Here is a 17479-nt window from a genome sequence, read left to right as displayed (position 1 = left end):
TTCACAGGATTCTGGCTCATCTTGTGTTTTTCTGTCTCACAGCTGGACGTTGGTTACGTTTATGATGAATCAGGTAAGTTTGTCACGAACCACAATCTTGATTTGTTTGTCATTTACATTTGCACAGATATGGCTGTTGTCTGACTTGTACGGGTAAAAATGTGACGTGTAGTTGCTCTTGGTTGGTTTGTACAATTTGATCAAATAGTTTTAGTTGTAATGTGATAAATGTGATTAACATGAAAGTGCATAGAAGTTGCCTATTTACATGATTTGCTTTTTTGTTTTTCAGTTTTTATTCAATCGGCTATCATCAATATTTATTTAAGTAACGTGTGTTATAAAATTAATTATATAATTTTTGCAATATAATTTCCATCAACAGCAATATTTTAAGTTCAATATGTATCGATATAATCCTTATGCATTGTACAAGCACAGTGAGGAGGTGTCACACATAATTTATCTAACCCCAGATCTGTTAAATGTTTAAGAAATGTTATGTCTATGTGTCCTAATGTATTTGCATGCGATTGTTCTGTTGCAGCTCACTGTGTCATGAGGAAGTGGCTTCTGCTGAACGATCCAGACGACTCCAGCGCTGGGGCTAAAGGCTACCTCAAAGTCAGCCTCTTCGTGGTGGGGGCGGGAGATGAGCCTCCGGTACAAACAGACACGCCGACTCTCACTGGCTCTTTTCCTCTTTCCACATGTAAATGATGTGGCTGCGTCCCTTGCTCTCTCTCTCACTCTCTCTCTCACACATGGACTACCCTTTGTTTCTCTCTATCTAACATGGTGAAGGTGGAGAAGAGGGAGTATAATGACGACCAGGACGACATAGAGAGCAACCTGCTGCTGCCGGCTGGTTTGACTCTGCGGTGGGCCACCCTGTCGCTGAAGGTGTTCAGAGCTGAGGACATTCCTCAGAGTGAGACTCGCTTTAGATTCCTTATCATTTAGAATTTGTAACGCATGCAACACACACACACACCTAAAGACACAGAAGAATAACAGTAAGCTGAAGTTGAACTGATAGAAGCAAGAAGAGTGTATTAAGTTATGATTGATTAAGTCCCTTTCTCATTTCAGTGGATGATGCATTCGTCCAGACCATGAGAGAATTTTTTGGAGGAGATGAAAACCAGAAGAACCTGGTGGATCCATTCTTAGAGGCTCGCTTCGCAGGCAAAAAGGTTCCTACTGATCATTTGTGCTGTTTTAGGTGCAGTGTTAAACGGAAGCTGCGTATTATATTGTCGTCTGACGGCAGAGGAGCTGATGCGTGTGTTTTTTTTGGTTTCTTCAGCTGTGCACTCAGATAATTGAGAAAAACGCAAACCCTGAGTGGAACCAAGTTCTGCACCTTCAAGTCAAGGTAAGAGGTGGTCGGGATGAAAAGCCGGTTTCTTCTACAGCGCAAACCTAAGACAAAAGAAAGTGATGGATGTCATTAACGGACTGTGTTTCTTGTATCATCTATAGTTCCCCTCCATGTGTGAGTCCGTCAAACTGACAGTGTTTGATTGGTAAGTAAAACACAAACGGCGATTTACATTTGTCAGTTTCCTGATTCTGTTCAAGAAGATAGGATTGTGAGGAGGCAGTGTTATTTTGTTCTCTCTCTCTCTGTGTGTGTGTGTGTGTGTGTGTGTGTGTGTGTGTGTGTGTGTGTGTGTGTGTGTGTGTGTGTGTGTGTGTGTGTGTGTGTGTGTGTGTGTGTGTGTGTGTGTGTGTGTGTGTGTGTGTGTGTGTGTGTGTGTGTGTCCATGCCCCCGCCGTCACCAACCACATGAGAATAATGTAGCTGCCTATGACTCAGGCAGTGCAGGCCCCTCTCTTCCCCCTCAAAAACACGCTCTGGGATCCTGTTGGCAGCAGCTTATTTCCATCACAGTGCGTTTCCGAGTGAGTGAGCAGCCAGATAACTCGGGTCCAGGAAGGCTGAAGGGGAAATGAGTGCAAGAGGAAAGATTAGAGAATGTGCCCTGAAGAAGGTGTTGAAAACTACAGCCAACAGAATTCCCCCTAAAAAACTTTTATACATGAACAACAAGAAGAGACATTGTTTTTCCCTCTCATGTATTTCCCTCTTGTAGGTAGTGAAAAAGCAAAACATAACACTTCACCTGCTTTGTGAGATGTGTGTGTTATTTTATAGTTGATTACGTGAATGCAGTTTTATGTGTACAAAGTAACTGTGTGTGATTGCAGGGATCGTTTGACAGGAAATGATGCTATCGGCACCACGTACCTGAACCTGGCCAAGATAGCCTCCTCTGGTGGAGAGATAGAAGGTATTATTTTGGGATTTTTGGTGGATTTTTTTGGGATCCCCAAGTAGAATGGCACTAAATAGAGCGCAAACCTCCGCCAAGACCCAACAGTCCCCTTAAATTCAATCAAGCTGCACCAAATTTCACACACTCATAGATATCTGTTCCCTCAAACGCCATTTTTCACTATGTTAAAGAAATATTCTAGATCTGCCCCCTGATCCAGATCTTGACAAAATGTTTTAATTCAATTTAATTAATTCTCTCAGTGTGAAGGTTTTGTGAAAATCCCTTATGTAATCTTGCTTATGCAAACAACACCTTGGCGGAGGTAATGAGTCCTGGTCTTCATTGAAAACCCCAAGTTCATAGCCTTTGTGTCTCAGCTAAGATGTTTATTGTTGTACAACTGTATGGAAAAAGTTCATTTTGCAGTAGCTACAACTGTTACTCTTATGTGCCTGTTTGGATTAACCTCTAAGTGGTACTTGTCCTTTTTCTCCTGGCATAGAGGAACATGCAGGAAATGGGGAAATGACATCGTATGAAGGTTCACCCACGTTCTTTTTTTGCTCTGTGTTGCATGAGATGTGACCCATAAAGCATGTTTTGCACGTCAGTTGCTGAATAGGTTTAGTTTTGTTTGTATACACTGCAAATAAAACTGTGCTGTGCTCTAGTTTTGAATGTTTTAACTGTTTTGTCGTCACAGTGTGTGCCACTTGCTTTCCCAGCATTCACTGTTTCACCACAGCCTCAATTAAAGCATCACAGACGTACTAACACTGACGCTTTGCTTTGATTTGGCGCGAGTCTGTTCATGAAGAGGTTCATTCAGTTTCCTTCTCTCTCCAGCGAAGACAGGGGAGTCTGAGGTGGGGTTCCTGCCTGTCTTCGGCCCCTGTTTTGTCAACCTGTACGGCAGCCCCAGAGAGTTCAGCGGGCTGCCAGACCCCTACGAGGATCTCAATCTTGGCAAGGTAGTACATCATTTTTCCAATATCTTAGCCGTTTTCAGACCTGCTCTCAGGCCCGAGTAGAGCGTGCAGGAGGTAGGGCATAATGTATAAATTCCAGTGCGGAAATGTTCACATCAACATGACGACTGCCAGAAGTTCTCGAATCGTGTTGTCTTTCCAAGTAGATATCTTCATCTGCGTCTTTTACATGTTTAGCACCTGATCTGATCCCGCAATATTCTATCCTTTTTGTTTTATTTAAATTTCTCTGCAGTCGCTTGTTACAAATCCTCACCAATATGCCCACACTCGCTCGCGGTGAATTCTCCCTAAGATTCCGTGCCGTATTCCCACATGGGAGGGTTTTACTAGGGGGCTGGCAAAAGAACCTCTGTAGAATGAGAAAGTCCAGAGCAACTGACTTGGACATTTACGCCATCACTCACAGCCCCGTACAAAATTCAGGAGAGTATCCAGAGTTCAGTGCATGTATGATACACCTACCTAATATCTGATATCATTGTGTTGTCATTGCACAGGGAGAAGGAGTGGCGTTCAGGGGCAGGATCCTGGTGGAGCTGTCCACGAAGCTGGAGGGGAAAGAAGACAAAGCAGTCGACAGTATCCACAGTGATGACATCCTGGTCGTGCAGGTACCTTAGCTGTTTATCCACTGAGTGAAAACTGACAAGTGTGGTGGAGTATGACAGCAGAGTGGGCACGTGATGAGACGTGAAGTCGAGACATGGGATGAGTGGATGTGGTCGGGTTTATGCTCCGAAAAATAGTCTAGATGGTGTGATGCTAAACTTTAGTTGATTCAAATATTTTCTACTTCTCTTTCTCTTTGCTTCCTCGTTTCTTTTTTCCTCTTTGCATCAGAAATACCAGAGAAGGAGGAAGTACTGTCTGTGTGCAGTCTTTCACAGCGCTTCCATGATTCGGGAACCCGGAGAACCAATCCAGTTTGAGGTCAGCATCGGTAACTACGGCAACAAACTGGACACCACCTGCAAACCACTGGCCTCCACCACTCAGTATAGCTGTGCTGTATTTGATGGTGAGGGACGAAGCTACAATCTGATGTGATACTTGATTTTATATTTGGAAAAAAAACGAAGAGGATTTCTTGAGTGATGTGCATTTTCTTTCAGGTAACCACTACTATTACCTGCCCTGGGCCAACACGAAGCCAGTGGTGGTGGTTACTTCCTTCTGGGAGGACATCAGCCACCGCCTGGACACTGTCAACATCATCCTCTACATCGCTCACCGGCTGGTATAACGCATGATCCTCTGTAATCCTGCTTGCAGGAATACAGCAATGAAATCATAAACCACCGAACTACAGTTTGTTTTTTCGTGTGTGTACATGTTCCAGCGTGAGTGTGTGGGAGGGTAATCCTCACCCTTATTTTGTTGTTATTTCAGCAATCTAACCTGGAGGCTTTTAAAATTGCCATCTTGGCCAAGATCCCCGACAACCAGCTCGTGGAGGTGTGGCTCAAGTTGCTCACTCAGCTGATTGAAGACCTGGAGAGGTGATCAAAGGATATGCTGAACAATACAAACCGGAGAGTCTGGAAATATGTTTAATTATAGACATTGTGAACCAAAAGATGTTATAAGCAATAATCCCATAAAGATTTTTACTGGGCTTTTATTTGGTGTAATCTCAGTTAATATATTGTTTTGATGTAACGAATTGTTGTCTGCTACCCCGACAGTTTCCCGACACCAGAGCTGGAGGGCCGCTCCAACCTGACGTCCCTGGACATCCAAGTCAAGAAGCTGCGAGACAGCGCCCTGACTGCCATGAAGAACGGAGCCAGACGCATGAAGGAAGAGGCCATGGAGATCCGAGAGACTCTGTCTGACATCGAGGCCTGGGCAGACAAACTCAAAATGTTGGCTGAGGAGGTACAAACACAGCAAGTGTCACTCGAATGTGTTTTGATTTTTCTGCGATACCCAGAGAAAAGGAAAATTCTAAATAAGATCTCTTCTTTGTCTTGCATTTTTCTCCTACATGGACATAACTGAGCTCATTTGAAGTTCAATACGAGATTTAGACTATTTTCCTCATCCCTGTGAAATATAGCTCCTGAGAAATAGTCTTCCTCTTGTCTCAGCCTGATTCTCATTTAAGATCGTTGAGATCAAATTTAAATTCAAAAGAAAACACACATGAGCCCACACCAGGGGTTTTTCAACCCCCGGACCCCCCTAAGGCAAGGTACTACAGACTTGGGACCCTCCTTATCCCCAGAGGGGGATGGCGCAGACAAAGAATATTCATTTGAGCTAGTTGACAAAATAAAAGATCTACATGCATCTGTCACAATCACTTTAGGGGACATGTGGGCACAGAAAATTAGACGGCTTGTTACATATTTTTATTTGCATGGTTTTATTTTAAGTTTAACTACTATTTTTAAAATATTTTTTGCATGATGCTGCGTTTCATTCACATGTTCTTCTTCCCACCGTGTGCAGCCCCAGAACAGCATGCCTGACGTAATCATCTGGATGCTCCGCGGTGAGAAGAGAGTGGCCTACAGTCGCATCCCCGCTCACCAAATCCTGTACTCCACGTACAGCGAGCAGGCCTGTGGTCGACACTGTGGCAAAACACAGACCATCTTCTTACAGGTACACATCTGCATCAAGGAAATATCAACACAACTGACGTAGTAATGAGTTGCATTAGATGTTTTTTCAAAGCATGAAAGATACGACACCAGATTTTAGTTTCTCTGAAATTATAATGCCCCTATGATTGAACTTCTTCCTTTCCCCCTCAGTACCCCATGGACAAGGACAAGGGCTTGAAGGTGCCTGTTGAGATCAGAACCAACATGTGGCTGGGTCTGTCTGCTCATGAGAAAAAGTTCAACTCCTTCTCTGAGGGAACGTTCAGCGTGTTTGCTGAGTTGGTGCGTGACTTTAAAAAACGCAACTATCAAAGCAGAGCATGAGTTTGATTTGTGAATATATTGTGTATGTGTTTCACTTTGTCACAGTTAAAGTTCTTGTTCCTGATAATTGTCGGCTGAGTGAAACCAGCATCTAAATGTTTTATTATTATTTGCTTTTACAGTACGAGAACCAGGCCGAGGTGTTTGGGAATTGGGGGACCACAGGCCTGGTGGGACGCCACAAATATTCAGATGTAACGGGCAAACTGAAGCTGAAGAAGGAGTACTTCATGCCCCCTAGAGGATGGGAGTGGGAGGGCGAGTGGTTGATTGACCCAGAGAAAGCGTGAGTATAATTGGAAATGACAATTTCTTCTCTGACCCCAAACAATGAGCTTGTGATTTGATTAGTTTGGTGACTAAAACTAATTGTCTTAATGGAAGCTTTGCTGCTGGTTATTATATCTGAATACACACATTTTTTCGGACTGTGTAGACTACTGTGCTGTTTACATTCCTCTCATGCCATTGAAAAAGATTTAACGAGAAAGTCCCAGAGTGTGTTAGTGAACTGGAAGTTTAATCTACTCCCTCAACTCAAGAACAACCACACTCTGCACTTTGATCTCTACCCCTTATTTATTTTTGGATAAATAGTTTGATTTTTTTTTTATGTATTATATATATCATCAGTACACTTCTGGACGCAAGTTCTTCACATGTGACAGTTGATCTTTGTACATAGAACCCTAACAAATGCAGATTCCTTCATAGTGAGCACAAAAAGACCATTTTCTAATTTATTGTTATTGGTCACTTTATAATATATCTAAACCATTACATATAATGAAAAGTAAAATTGCCTGTGTGGAGCATGGAGAGGAACACCCACCTTTTTAGAGATGCACCTCGACAGCTTGTTCTTAATAAAACATTTCAGCAGGATTCCTCCCAAAGTGTAAACAGTCCCTGTTAAAACACACAAGCCCCTCCCTCCCTCTGACGCTACACTAACTTCATCTATCAAAAGCGGCCGTCTGCATTAGTGTACCAGGGTGCTGTTTTTAAATCCTCCACACTAGCGAGAACACAAGAACGCCTTGAGGGATTGTCTTTAATTTTGGTACGCAGTGTCTCAGGAACACATTAAGAGAATCATTTCAAATTTGGCACAAATGTTCACTTTAGCTGCTTTCAGACGTGCACTGGACTCAGCAGCCCCTCTGTATTTTCTCCGGAGGAGGTGCATGTGTGGACGCAAATGTTCGAATGAGACATATACATTTACTTGACATCTTGTTTCAGTTTGCTAACAGAGGCAGATGCAGGACACACTGAATTCATGGATGAGGTATTCCAAAATGAGACTCGCTACCCTGGCGGAGAGTGGAAGGCTGCCTCTGAGCCCTTCACTGATGTGGTGAGAACGGCACTCTCGTATTCAAATAATGTCCTGGGTTGATTTAAATGTCTCACACACACACAGTTAATCTTTTTCTGTGTCACTATGACACACACACACACACACACACACACACACACACACACACACACACACACACACACACAAATATGTATGAATACAGTACATTTATGTATACTACCCAGACTCACACAGCATGCATTGTTTTCTTAGACAGACGCATTCAGCGCACAACTATCTCCATTGTTGAAATATTTATCCCCTTGTTCACTCCTCCCAACGTCATTAATGGAATAGTACGTGAAAATCTATACTAACATAGGAGTGGTACAATTATTGAAATTTAAAAAAAGTTAACAAATGAAAAAAAATGTATGCGTACAGCTAACAGAAATGTTGTGTTGTGCAGAATGGAGAAAAGAGCCGTAGCCCTGGAGAGTTTGAATGTCCTCCAGGTTGGATCTGTGAAGACGCATGGAGTGTGGATGACAACAGAGCTGTGGATGATCAAGGTGCAGATATACACTGGTTTAAAGGTTCAGTGTGTAGAATTTAGTGACATCTAGTGGTGAAGTAGCATGTTGCAGCTTAATAGCCCTCACCTCACCCTCCCCTTGAAAGAGAACCTGTGGTAGCCTTCAGTTTTCATAAAACCTCAAAGGTGTTTAGTTTGTCCGGTCTGTCTACTGTAAAAAAAATGGCGGCCTCTGTAGAGAGGACCCGCACAACCCAAAGTGGTTACCAACTCCCGATGTAAATACAAAGTGTTAAATCTCAAGGGCCCATTCTAGGGTAAAGAAAACAAAAATTCTGACATTTTTAGGTGATTACATACTGGTGAAAACATAACTAGGATTATTTTATATTCAATTTCTGCTAATAGATCCTTTTCACCTAAATCTTACACACTGAACCTTTGAAGATAAAAGCTGTTTTATCCAGCTGTTCACCTTCAAGTGTATGTAGTAAATTTGAATGGGCAACATGGGATTGAAATGTCTGGTGTTTGTCTTGGTTTTCTTGGGCTCTGAGTTATTATAGCCTCCTAATCAGATCTTGGATATATTATTGTGATGAAAAAATGAGGTCTGTATATTCACTACAATTTAAAGAATGGAAACTAATTGTGTGTCTGTGTGATTGTGTGCATGTCTGTGTGCATGGACACTTCAGGCTGGGAGTACGGAGTGACCATTCCTCCACACGACAAGCCTCTGTCCTGGGTCCCGACAGAGAAGGTGTACCACGTCCACCGCAGGCGACGGCGGGTCAGGGCACGTAAGAGAGCTGCACTGCCAGCAGGAGCTCCTGCAGAGGTCAGTAAAGGACAGTTAGGGCAGTACTCTATGTGATGTAGCACCATTCAAGGTCTGATGTAATGACAGGTCTTTTCAAACAAGATGCTGTTTTTTAATGACAAGTGATTATGTTATAGAGATTGATAGATACCACATACTGTATAGATAAAGATGGACGACATGACAGATTGGTATGCAGGATATTTTGGCCTCATTTCTGGAAAGTGGTAATGTGTCATCCATCTTTATTTACAGTCTATTATAGAGACTGGTATCCAGATGTCTCTGCCATAAATTTATTTTACAGTACGTGTTTATTATGATTCTAACAGATTCTCATGAAAAAAATGTTTGCACTACATGTTTATCTGTAAACACAGAGGCAGGATCAGGGTGACCCCGAGGGATGGGAATTCTCTTCCCTGATTGGCTGGAAGTTCCACAGGAATGAGCGTTCATCGGACACGTTCCGTCGAAGGCGATGGAGGCGCAAGATGGGACCAGAGGATCGCCTCGGAGCATCTGCCATCTTTCAACTGGAGGGTGCACTGGTGAGTAAAGAAAGGGGGGGGAAATGGTGTGGACGACATCTGATTTCACACGGATAGAGATACTGATGACGAATGGACAGAATTCAGAGTGACATGAGTATCGATCCTTGAATTAATACGAAGTGATGACATGAAAGCATGAACCAGATCTGATGTCAGTGAGTCAGTTCATATTTTCAAATATTTACTCATGTATTAAACTCTAATCCTTGGTGCCATGGTGTGTTTTTATTTAACTGTGTATTGTGCGTGTGTGTGTGCGTGTGAGTCATGTACATGTAGAGGTTCTGAGACGTCTGCTTGTTTTACTCTGCAGGGTGTTGATACAGAGGAGAAGGAGAAAGACTCCAAAGTAGATGCCTCAAAGCTGTTTGGTGCAAACACCCCTACTGTATCCTGCTCCTTTGACAGTGAGTGATGCAAATACCGGTGAACATACAAATCAACATGCTCTAGCATACATGTGCATGAATATATTCTAAACACAGACAACGTACATGTCCATTGATCTTATAACATCCCCCCCCCCCCCTATAGGGTCATACATGTACCATCTGCGTGTCTACATCTATCAGGCACGGAACATGACATCTATGGACAAGGATAGTTTTTCGGGTAAGATTGTACTTGATGGTCAAAAATAAAATAAAATGCATTGCAATTAGATAATAATAAATAGATGGATATAATTGCAAAGTGCTTAACAACTCTCGATTCAGGAAGATTAAACCATCTATTTTTCTACTTCACAGATCCTTATGCACATGTCTCCTTCCTGCACTTCAGTAAGACGACTGAGAAGCTGCGATCGACGCTGAACCCAACCTGGGACCAAACTCTGATTTTCAGTGATGTGGAGATTTATGGAGACCCTCAGAACGTTGTTCAGTGCCCCCCAGATGTCGTGGTGGAGTTCTACGACCATGATCAAGTGGTAGGTCATGGACGATATATATATATTGTTTCTCTAGTTTTAACTCAGCACTCCTCATTCTTATAATCTTGGACGTTATAGCTAAGTTATAACTGTGTTATAATCATGTTATTCTCCATGTAGGGGAAGGACGAGATGCTTGGCCGCACTGTTTGTGTCCCAATGGTGAAGTTGGTTCCAGGGATGGATCAGAAACCTAGACTCCTGTGGCATCCCATCACTAAGAAGGGTCAAAGGGCAGGGGAGGCACTGCTGGCTGCTGAACTCATCCTTAAAGACAAGGTTTGCAATAAAAGTAATTCAGAATAGGTTATTTTACAGTATTTAACACAAAACAACTCTACTTATTTACTTAAATAATGTTAAAAGCATTGTTTTTAGTTTTTCATATCCGGTCAATTATCTTATGATACCCCCACATTATCTAATATAAAATTGTAGATTACTTTAGTTTTGAGGGATTGGCTTTATCTTCACAGGCTCAAGGTTAATCCATTGTCTTGTCTCTGTAGTCAAACGAGTCAGATCTTCCTCTGGTTCCTCCAAAGAGAGCAGAGAACATCTACATGGTTCCACAGGGCATCCGGCCCGTGGTGCAGCTCACCGCTCTGGAGGTAATGCACAACCTCAAATGCTGTTACCCTGAACTGATAAATGTAATGGCCCTAAATCCTGCTGTGTATCTGATCAGATTCTGGCTTGGGGTCTGAGGAACATGAAATCTTACCAGATGGCCTCAGTGACATCACCCAGCCTGGTGGTGGAGTGTGGGGGGCAGAGGGTGGAGTCAGCCGTCATCAAGAACATGAAAAAGAGCCCCAACTTCCCCAGCTCTGTTCTCTTCATCAAAGTGGTAAAGTCAGGGTTTCACAAGCTACAGGGTGTGTCTGTGGGGATTAAGCGAATAAATCCCAAGGATGAAAAACTCTATTATGTTTTTCTCTCATGACATTTTCTCCAATTGCTCTTTCCAGCTCCTTCCGAAGGATGAGATGTACGCACCTCCAATTGTCCTGAAGGTGATCGATCACCGTCCATTTGGCAGGAAGCCGGTGGTTGGTCAGTGCACCATCAGTTCTCTGGAGGAGTTCAGATGTGACCCAAACGTCATCACCGCAGAAGGAGCTATGTCTTCCAAAAGTAAGGAAGCATTCCAAAAAAAAAAAGACAAACGCCTCTGAGAGAAGATGACTTGCTGTAATGTTGTAATGTCCTCTTATCATCGACAGTGTCCCTGATGAAGGCTTCCACTCGCAAACATCTCTCAATTAACATGGGCGAGAAGAGACCGCTGCTAGAAGCTCAGGTAAACTCCACCTCCTTCTACCACAACCGATCGCTAATTCCTTGTGCTGATTTTTACAAGTAACTTTGTTTTTAACCCTTTCCAAAAAAAAAAAATCATCAGTCAACTAGCTCCAGAATTTGACTCTGAAATTTTCAGTCAAATTTAAACTTTATCACTCTTACAGTTCATGTACAGCATGTCTGCTGCTGTCAACAAAATGGCTTCTCCTACCTCCCACTTTGTATGTATGATTACCTATTATAGCTTTCTAATTCACGTGGCTGGGTACCAATGACACCGGAAGGCTGAGATCACATAATCCACAGAGCTACAGCAAGCCGCCTATGCCTCCCGATAATGACTCGATGTTGTTATGTGGGAATCGTCACAATAACTAAAATTGTACTTAATTTAATTGTCACTAATTGAATGAGCACATTTTAATGATCAAAACAGGGGCGTAACATGGCATGTCACACACATGGAAGTAGAGATTGTTATTAAAACATCATCACTGCCGTCAGTGTGGCTGGAAGCATTATTCTGCTGACAGCTGAAGTTTGACATTTTGGGAAGGAGGGTTATTAGCTCTCTCCAGGTTCATAATTTCAATTTGGGTTATAACTTGAAAATGTTTGCATGCTCTTATTTTCAGAAACATCATTTTCATTATACAAATATGTCATGTGACTTCACGATGATGCGGAAGTATGGGCCAGACTACTGACGAGGCGTTTAAGGATCAGTGTTTTCTCCCTTTAACCGTTGACTTAAGGCTTTTTAACCCAACATTCACAAGAAAAAAAAAATTACACACGAGAGGAAAGAAACTGAAAGGGCATCAGTGTTTCCCACAGATTTAACGGGGGTGCACGTGCATGCGCATGAAAGTCAGTCTCATGCGCAAAATATTCAGAGTGAGAGATACACGGACTTAAAAGTGACAGACTGGTTTGCCAAATGTCATCCAATTTATCTTAAGATTGAAAATGTTGTTTTGGTGGCAGATTAAACCCAACTTTCCCAAGTGTCAGACTAGAAATCTGTCAGTGAAGAATTGATGCTATGATATGAGTGACAGGGGCATTCTACTCTTCTTTGTCTGATTTCTATTACTAAAATTCAAATTGGAAAAACTACATTGAGGCCAAAATAAACTCATGACGGGCACGAATACCAGAAAATCACCACTGCCATGTTGTTATTTAAGGGACAGGTGGTGTTATTCAGTGACCCCTACAGGCCTGGACTCAGTTATTCACCATGTTACGCCCTTGTTTTACCGATTTCTTTTTTTTTTCAATGTGAAATTACAGCTGTGATCTACTCTCCAACCTTCGCCATAATTCACTGTTTCACTTTCTTGTCAATATTTTCACCTTGAATGTATGTTCTGTATGTATGTGTTATTGTTTGTGTTACTACGCACACAAGTGACTTTTCTGTTTTGTGTCCAATGCATCTCCTTCCTCCAAAGCTTGAAGAGAAGGTGAGAGTTGACAAGACATTTCAGATTCTCACACAAAATGCAGGGAATTAAACACGTGAATATTGAACATGTGCAATTCAATCTTCAGGAAAAAGAGACAGTCGACTGGTGGAGCAAATTCTATGCTTCAACTGGAGACGAGGAGAGATGTGAACCGTACATCAAGAAAGGATACGACACCCTCAAAGTAAGTGTAAATAGTGAGCATCACTAAGTGTTGCTTATTGTACAGATGCTTTTTTTTCTGTAGCTATTGATCGCTTGAACGTGCCATGTCCATTTTCAGGTGTATGAATGTGAACTGGAAGAAGTCCCAGAATTCAAAGGGCTGACAGATTTCTGCAGCACCTTCAAACTGCAGCGGGGGAAGAATGAAAATGGAGACGATGACCCCACAGTGGTCGGAGAGTTGAAGGTAGTTTGACACCATTCAGAACCAAAGACTGTTTAAACTAAGGGTCTATTAGTGGAGTAAGTGCATTTTGGGCATGTCCTAGTGTTGCTATTAACGATAAACAAATTGTTGGTTTCACTTTGTCAATTAATCATGAGTTTTTGTTTCGGGAAGTCTGAAACTAGCAAAGACACATTGTGCTTCGTGCTACTTGGTGCCGGATGTAAGGCTGGGCCCTAACACTTGGTTAGGTACCCTGCTATAAAAAATTGTGTAAGAAATTCATTTGTAGCCGATTATTTATTTGCTAATAATAATTTTAATTATCCACCGGAGAGAAATCCAGCTCTTAAAATTTACAAAGCCGTAAAAGTCGAGTCAATTCTTCTTTGCGTGTGTTCCTGGTCCCCGCAGGGTTCATTCAAGATGTATCCTCTGTCAGACGACCCAGGTGTCACTGCTCCCCTCCGACAGTTCAGAGAGCTGCCAGACAGTGGACCTCAGGAGTGTCTGGTCAGGCTCTATGTGGTCCAGGCCATAGACCTGCAGCCCAAAGACAATAACGGCAGAGTGAGAATGAAATCTATGTTACCAGTGATAAAAGTCAACCAAGTCTCCAGCTGCTGATTTAACTTGTCTTCCCTCTTGTGTTCAGTGTGATCCATACATGAAGATATCGCTGGGAAAGAATACGATTGACGACAGAGACCGTTACTTACCCAACACCATCGACCCTGTGTTTGGAAGGTAAATGTCATGGATGAACAATGTTAAACAACATTGAAATAATATCGATAATATCAAATTGAAGTCTGTTCAACCTTCTCACTTCACAAACACTTTATTTTTTGGTTTGGTTTAGGATGTTTGAGATGTCCTGTTTCCTGCCCCAGGACAAGGACCTGAAGATCTGCGTCTATGACTATGATCTCCTGTGCCGCGACGATAAGGTCGGCGAGACGGTGATTGACCTGGAGAATCGTTTCCTGTCCAGATATAACTCGTACTGCGGCCTGCCACAAACATACTGCACGTAAGAAACTCCAGGGGCACGGTTGATATTAAGGCTGAGGAACAAAACAGAAAGTCGGTCATGATCAGTCTCTTATGGACGTATCTCTGTTGCCGTCTTAGTTCTGGTATTAACCAGTGGAGGGACCAGCTGAAGCCGTCTCAGATCCTGGAGAACCTGGCGCGTCTAAAAGGCCTGTCCAAACCCAGGACTGAAGACAACGGCAACTCGATGACCTTCAACGGCAAAGACTACACACTGGCTGAGTTTGGTAATGTCAATGAATAAAAGGGATATGATGCTTATTTTGATTGCACTGTTGGTTACTGAGAGTGAGTCACTGTCCGTTCCACTGGTTTTGTTCACAGCTCTCCGCAGAACTTCTTTGTAAAGGAACAGGACATAAGAAGTTATTTTGACCTGTTTGCAACCCTGTGTGTCTGTGTGTCAAATGGAAGCTTAACAAAGTCAGTATTTAGCAACCATACTATTAGTCCACAATCATGCTCATGGAAAAGTCAGGGGGGGTGACTGAAATAATTATTTATTCTTAAGATTTTTGCTCCAGATATCATGACGATCCAATCTAAAGATGTGGAGATTTCACAGAAAAACTCAAAGTCCAGGGTTCACCGTGGTCATTGGGCTTTATCCTCTCAGGAATATAACAGCAACACATTTTCAAGGATTTCAGTCAGGAATAAAATGCTGGACCGTGTTGCTAAAACTACTCTGATATCTTCACTTTGGTCATCCAGGGCTTCTGCAGGGTCTGAAAAAGTGTAAAATCTCTATCATCTAAAAGGCCTGAAAAAGCCTTTAAAACGTTAAAGTAATACATACTAGGTTTTAATTATGTCAACAATAATTTAATGTTACTTCAGTTGCAGTTTTAATTATTTTTTAAGAGACATGGCGACATGGTTTGTAATGTCTCCGTGTGTTGTAGTTCTTTCTTAACGATACAGATATTGGCACGCTCAAATAAAACTACAAACAAGGCCAAAGTGGAAGTGATAACAGAGTCTATGTCTCAGTTTGGCTGTGGGAAGTAATTCCGGGACTCCAATATTCCTTCATATCTGTCGTACTTGACTCGTGTCTTAAATTGAACTTGTTGAATCCTGCAGATCCTTGTGTGCTACAGGGCATTGAAACCACGCTATTGCAATCTTAATGTATTGACAGAATGCTGACTGGTTTGTTGAATCTTTTCCTCTCATCTGCTTTGACGGGTATAATCTACTGTAAATCTAATGAAGGTGCAAATCTCATCACGTCCAGAGAACAACAAGGAAGTCCACCAATACTTGGGTCCACCGCGAGAACGACTCTGTCTGCACGTGCTCAGAAAGCAGGGAGTCGTCCCCGAACATGTGGAGACCCGGACCCTTTACAGCACCTTCCAGCCGAATATCTCGCAGGTTCAGTGTCACAACTAACACACACTGTATCTGCACAATGCACGTCCACCTGCCTACACTGTTGATGCTGCTATTATGAGTAACACGCATGTTGTGTTGTTGTAGGGAAAGCTTCAGATGTGGGTGGATGTGTTCCCCAAAAGCATCGGCGTCCCTGGTCCTCCGTTTGACATCACACCACGCAAACCTAAGAAGTGAGTGCTGTGCAGCTCTGAGGTACGTCGTCACCGGTCAGAGCAGATTCCAGAGGACTAACATCCACTGTGTCTGATGTTCAGGTATTTCCTGCGCGCTGTCATCTGGAACACCACCGATGTGACTTTAGATGAGACCAGCATCACCGGAGAACACATGAGCGACATCTATGTCAAAGGGTATGTTTGATTATTCATCATATTATCTTAACACGTAAAGTTGACATGTTCTGAAAGTTTGTCTTACAGTTAACTCCAGTGTTAATCTATTTCTGCTGTTTTTTTTTATCTTCCCTTTTAAATTGACAATGATACCTTAAATCATCCTGTGTTTTATGTTTATGTGATTTTTATATTTATTATACTTGTATATTGGTGACTTTTGAAGTAAAACTGTAGTGGAAGGTTACTGTGGACGTGGACAGGGGAAATGACCTGTTGTTCCCTGTCCCAGCTGGATGCCAGGCATGGAGGACGACAAGCAGAAGACGGATGTCCACTACAGGTCTCTGGACGGAGACGGTAACTTTAACTGGAGGTTCGTCTTCCCCTTTGAGTATCTGCCTGCTGAACAACTCTGCCTCGTGTCCCAGAAGGTGAGGCTCTTCTGAACTATTGACCATTTTAGATTTAACTACAAGGCCCAACAGTCCTCTTAAATTCAGTCTAGCCGCACACTCATAGATGTTAGTTCCCTAAATACACCAGATTCCGTAGATTTCGTGGAAATCTGTACTTGAAAATATCCCTCACATAGGTAAAAATAAAGTATCAGTTGTATCTGTGTTGCTGAAATGAATCATCTAAAACCTGTGTTCACATGTTTTTCAACAGGAGAACTTCTGGAGTCTTGACAAAACAGAGTTCAGGATTCCTCCCAAGATAATCGTTCAAATATGGGATAACGACAAATTCTCATTGGATGATTACCTCGGTAAGATGCTACATTTAAGGTGCATTTACCTGGAGACATTACAAAACCTGACCACATAATACTCTGTGGTCCCAGGCACTGTGGAGCTGGATTTGCGTGACCTGGTTCCTCCTGCGAAGACGCCACAGAAGTGCTCTCTGGAGATGATGGACAATCTGGACATCGGAAACCCACGCAAGCCGGAGAACGCCAAGTCTCTGTTTGCGCAGAAGTCAGTGCAAGGCTGGTGGCCCTGCTCCATTGAACAGGATGGAAAGAAGGTGCTGGGTGTAAGTATGAATACAAAGAACAACCCACAGATTGCTTCTTTTTCTTTTTTTTTTTTAAGGGAAAGTATCTTCGAACCTAAACTGTTGAGCAAACGAATGAGCAATAACCGGTTTGG

The 17479-nt window shown here is 42.5% G+C and overlaps 1 protein-coding gene across 2 annotated transcripts in view; it reads left to right on the top strand.

Moving 5' to 3' along the window:
- The window catches only part of LOC117752575 (myoferlin-like), a 28381-nt gene that overhangs the window by 9373 nt on the left and 1529 nt on the right, over positions 1–17479 (top strand). The window contains exons 10-51 of one of the 2 annotated variants that reach the window (XM_034570030.1): positions 43–73; positions 548–663; positions 805–931; positions 1093–1196; positions 1310–1378; positions 1486–1529; positions 2215–2297; positions 2788–2826; positions 3132–3256; positions 3775–3888; positions 4118–4295; positions 4390–4514; positions 4667–4776; positions 4963–5155; positions 5732–5887; positions 6040–6171; positions 6336–6499; positions 7459–7573; positions 7986–8088; positions 8750–8892; positions 9255–9425; positions 9742–9835; positions 9963–10040; positions 10178–10359; positions 10483–10641; positions 10872–10973; positions 11051–11212; positions 11334–11499; positions 11589–11665; positions 13125–13136; positions 13225–13323; positions 13423–13551; positions 13945–14100; positions 14186–14277; positions 14393–14563; positions 14665–14813; positions 15827–15966; positions 16072–16160; positions 16245–16340; positions 16615–16756; positions 16995–17094; positions 17170–17363. In XM_034570030.1, the coding sequence (XP_034425921.1) occupies positions 43–73; positions 548–663; positions 805–931; positions 1093–1196; positions 1310–1378; positions 1486–1529; positions 2215–2297; positions 2788–2826; positions 3132–3256; positions 3775–3888; positions 4118–4295; positions 4390–4514; positions 4667–4776; positions 4963–5155; positions 5732–5887; positions 6040–6171; positions 6336–6499; positions 7459–7573; positions 7986–8088; positions 8750–8892; positions 9255–9425; positions 9742–9835; positions 9963–10040; positions 10178–10359; positions 10483–10641; positions 10872–10973; positions 11051–11212; positions 11334–11499; positions 11589–11665; positions 13125–13136; positions 13225–13323; positions 13423–13551; positions 13945–14100; positions 14186–14277; positions 14393–14563; positions 14665–14813; positions 15827–15966; positions 16072–16160; positions 16245–16340; positions 16615–16756; positions 16995–17094; positions 17170–17363 (5031 nt within the window). The remainder of the gene's footprint in view (positions 1–42; positions 74–547; positions 664–804; positions 932–1092; positions 1197–1309; positions 1379–1485; positions 1530–2214; positions 2298–2787; positions 2827–3131; positions 3257–3774; positions 3889–4117; positions 4296–4389; positions 4515–4666; positions 4777–4962; positions 5156–5731; positions 5888–6039; positions 6172–6335; positions 6500–7458; positions 7574–7985; positions 8089–8749; positions 8893–9254; positions 9426–9741; positions 9836–9962; positions 10041–10177; positions 10360–10482; positions 10642–10871; positions 10974–11050; positions 11213–11333; positions 11500–11588; positions 11666–13124; positions 13137–13224; positions 13324–13422; positions 13552–13944; positions 14101–14185; positions 14278–14392; positions 14564–14664; positions 14814–15826; positions 15967–16071; positions 16161–16244; positions 16341–16614; positions 16757–16994; positions 17095–17169; positions 17364–17479) is intronic. The other variant, XM_034570031.1, reaches the window with a different exon arrangement.

The sequence above is a fragment of the Hippoglossus hippoglossus genome, chromosome 19 (assembly GCF_009819705.1).
Source record: "Hippoglossus hippoglossus isolate fHipHip1 chromosome 19, fHipHip1.pri, whole genome shotgun sequence".
Classification (NCBI taxonomy): domain Eukaryota; kingdom Metazoa; phylum Chordata; class Actinopteri; order Pleuronectiformes; family Pleuronectidae; genus Hippoglossus; species Hippoglossus hippoglossus.
The sequence above is the reverse complement of the archived record's forward strand: the minus strand, read 5'-3'. Positions and strand labels throughout refer to the sequence as shown.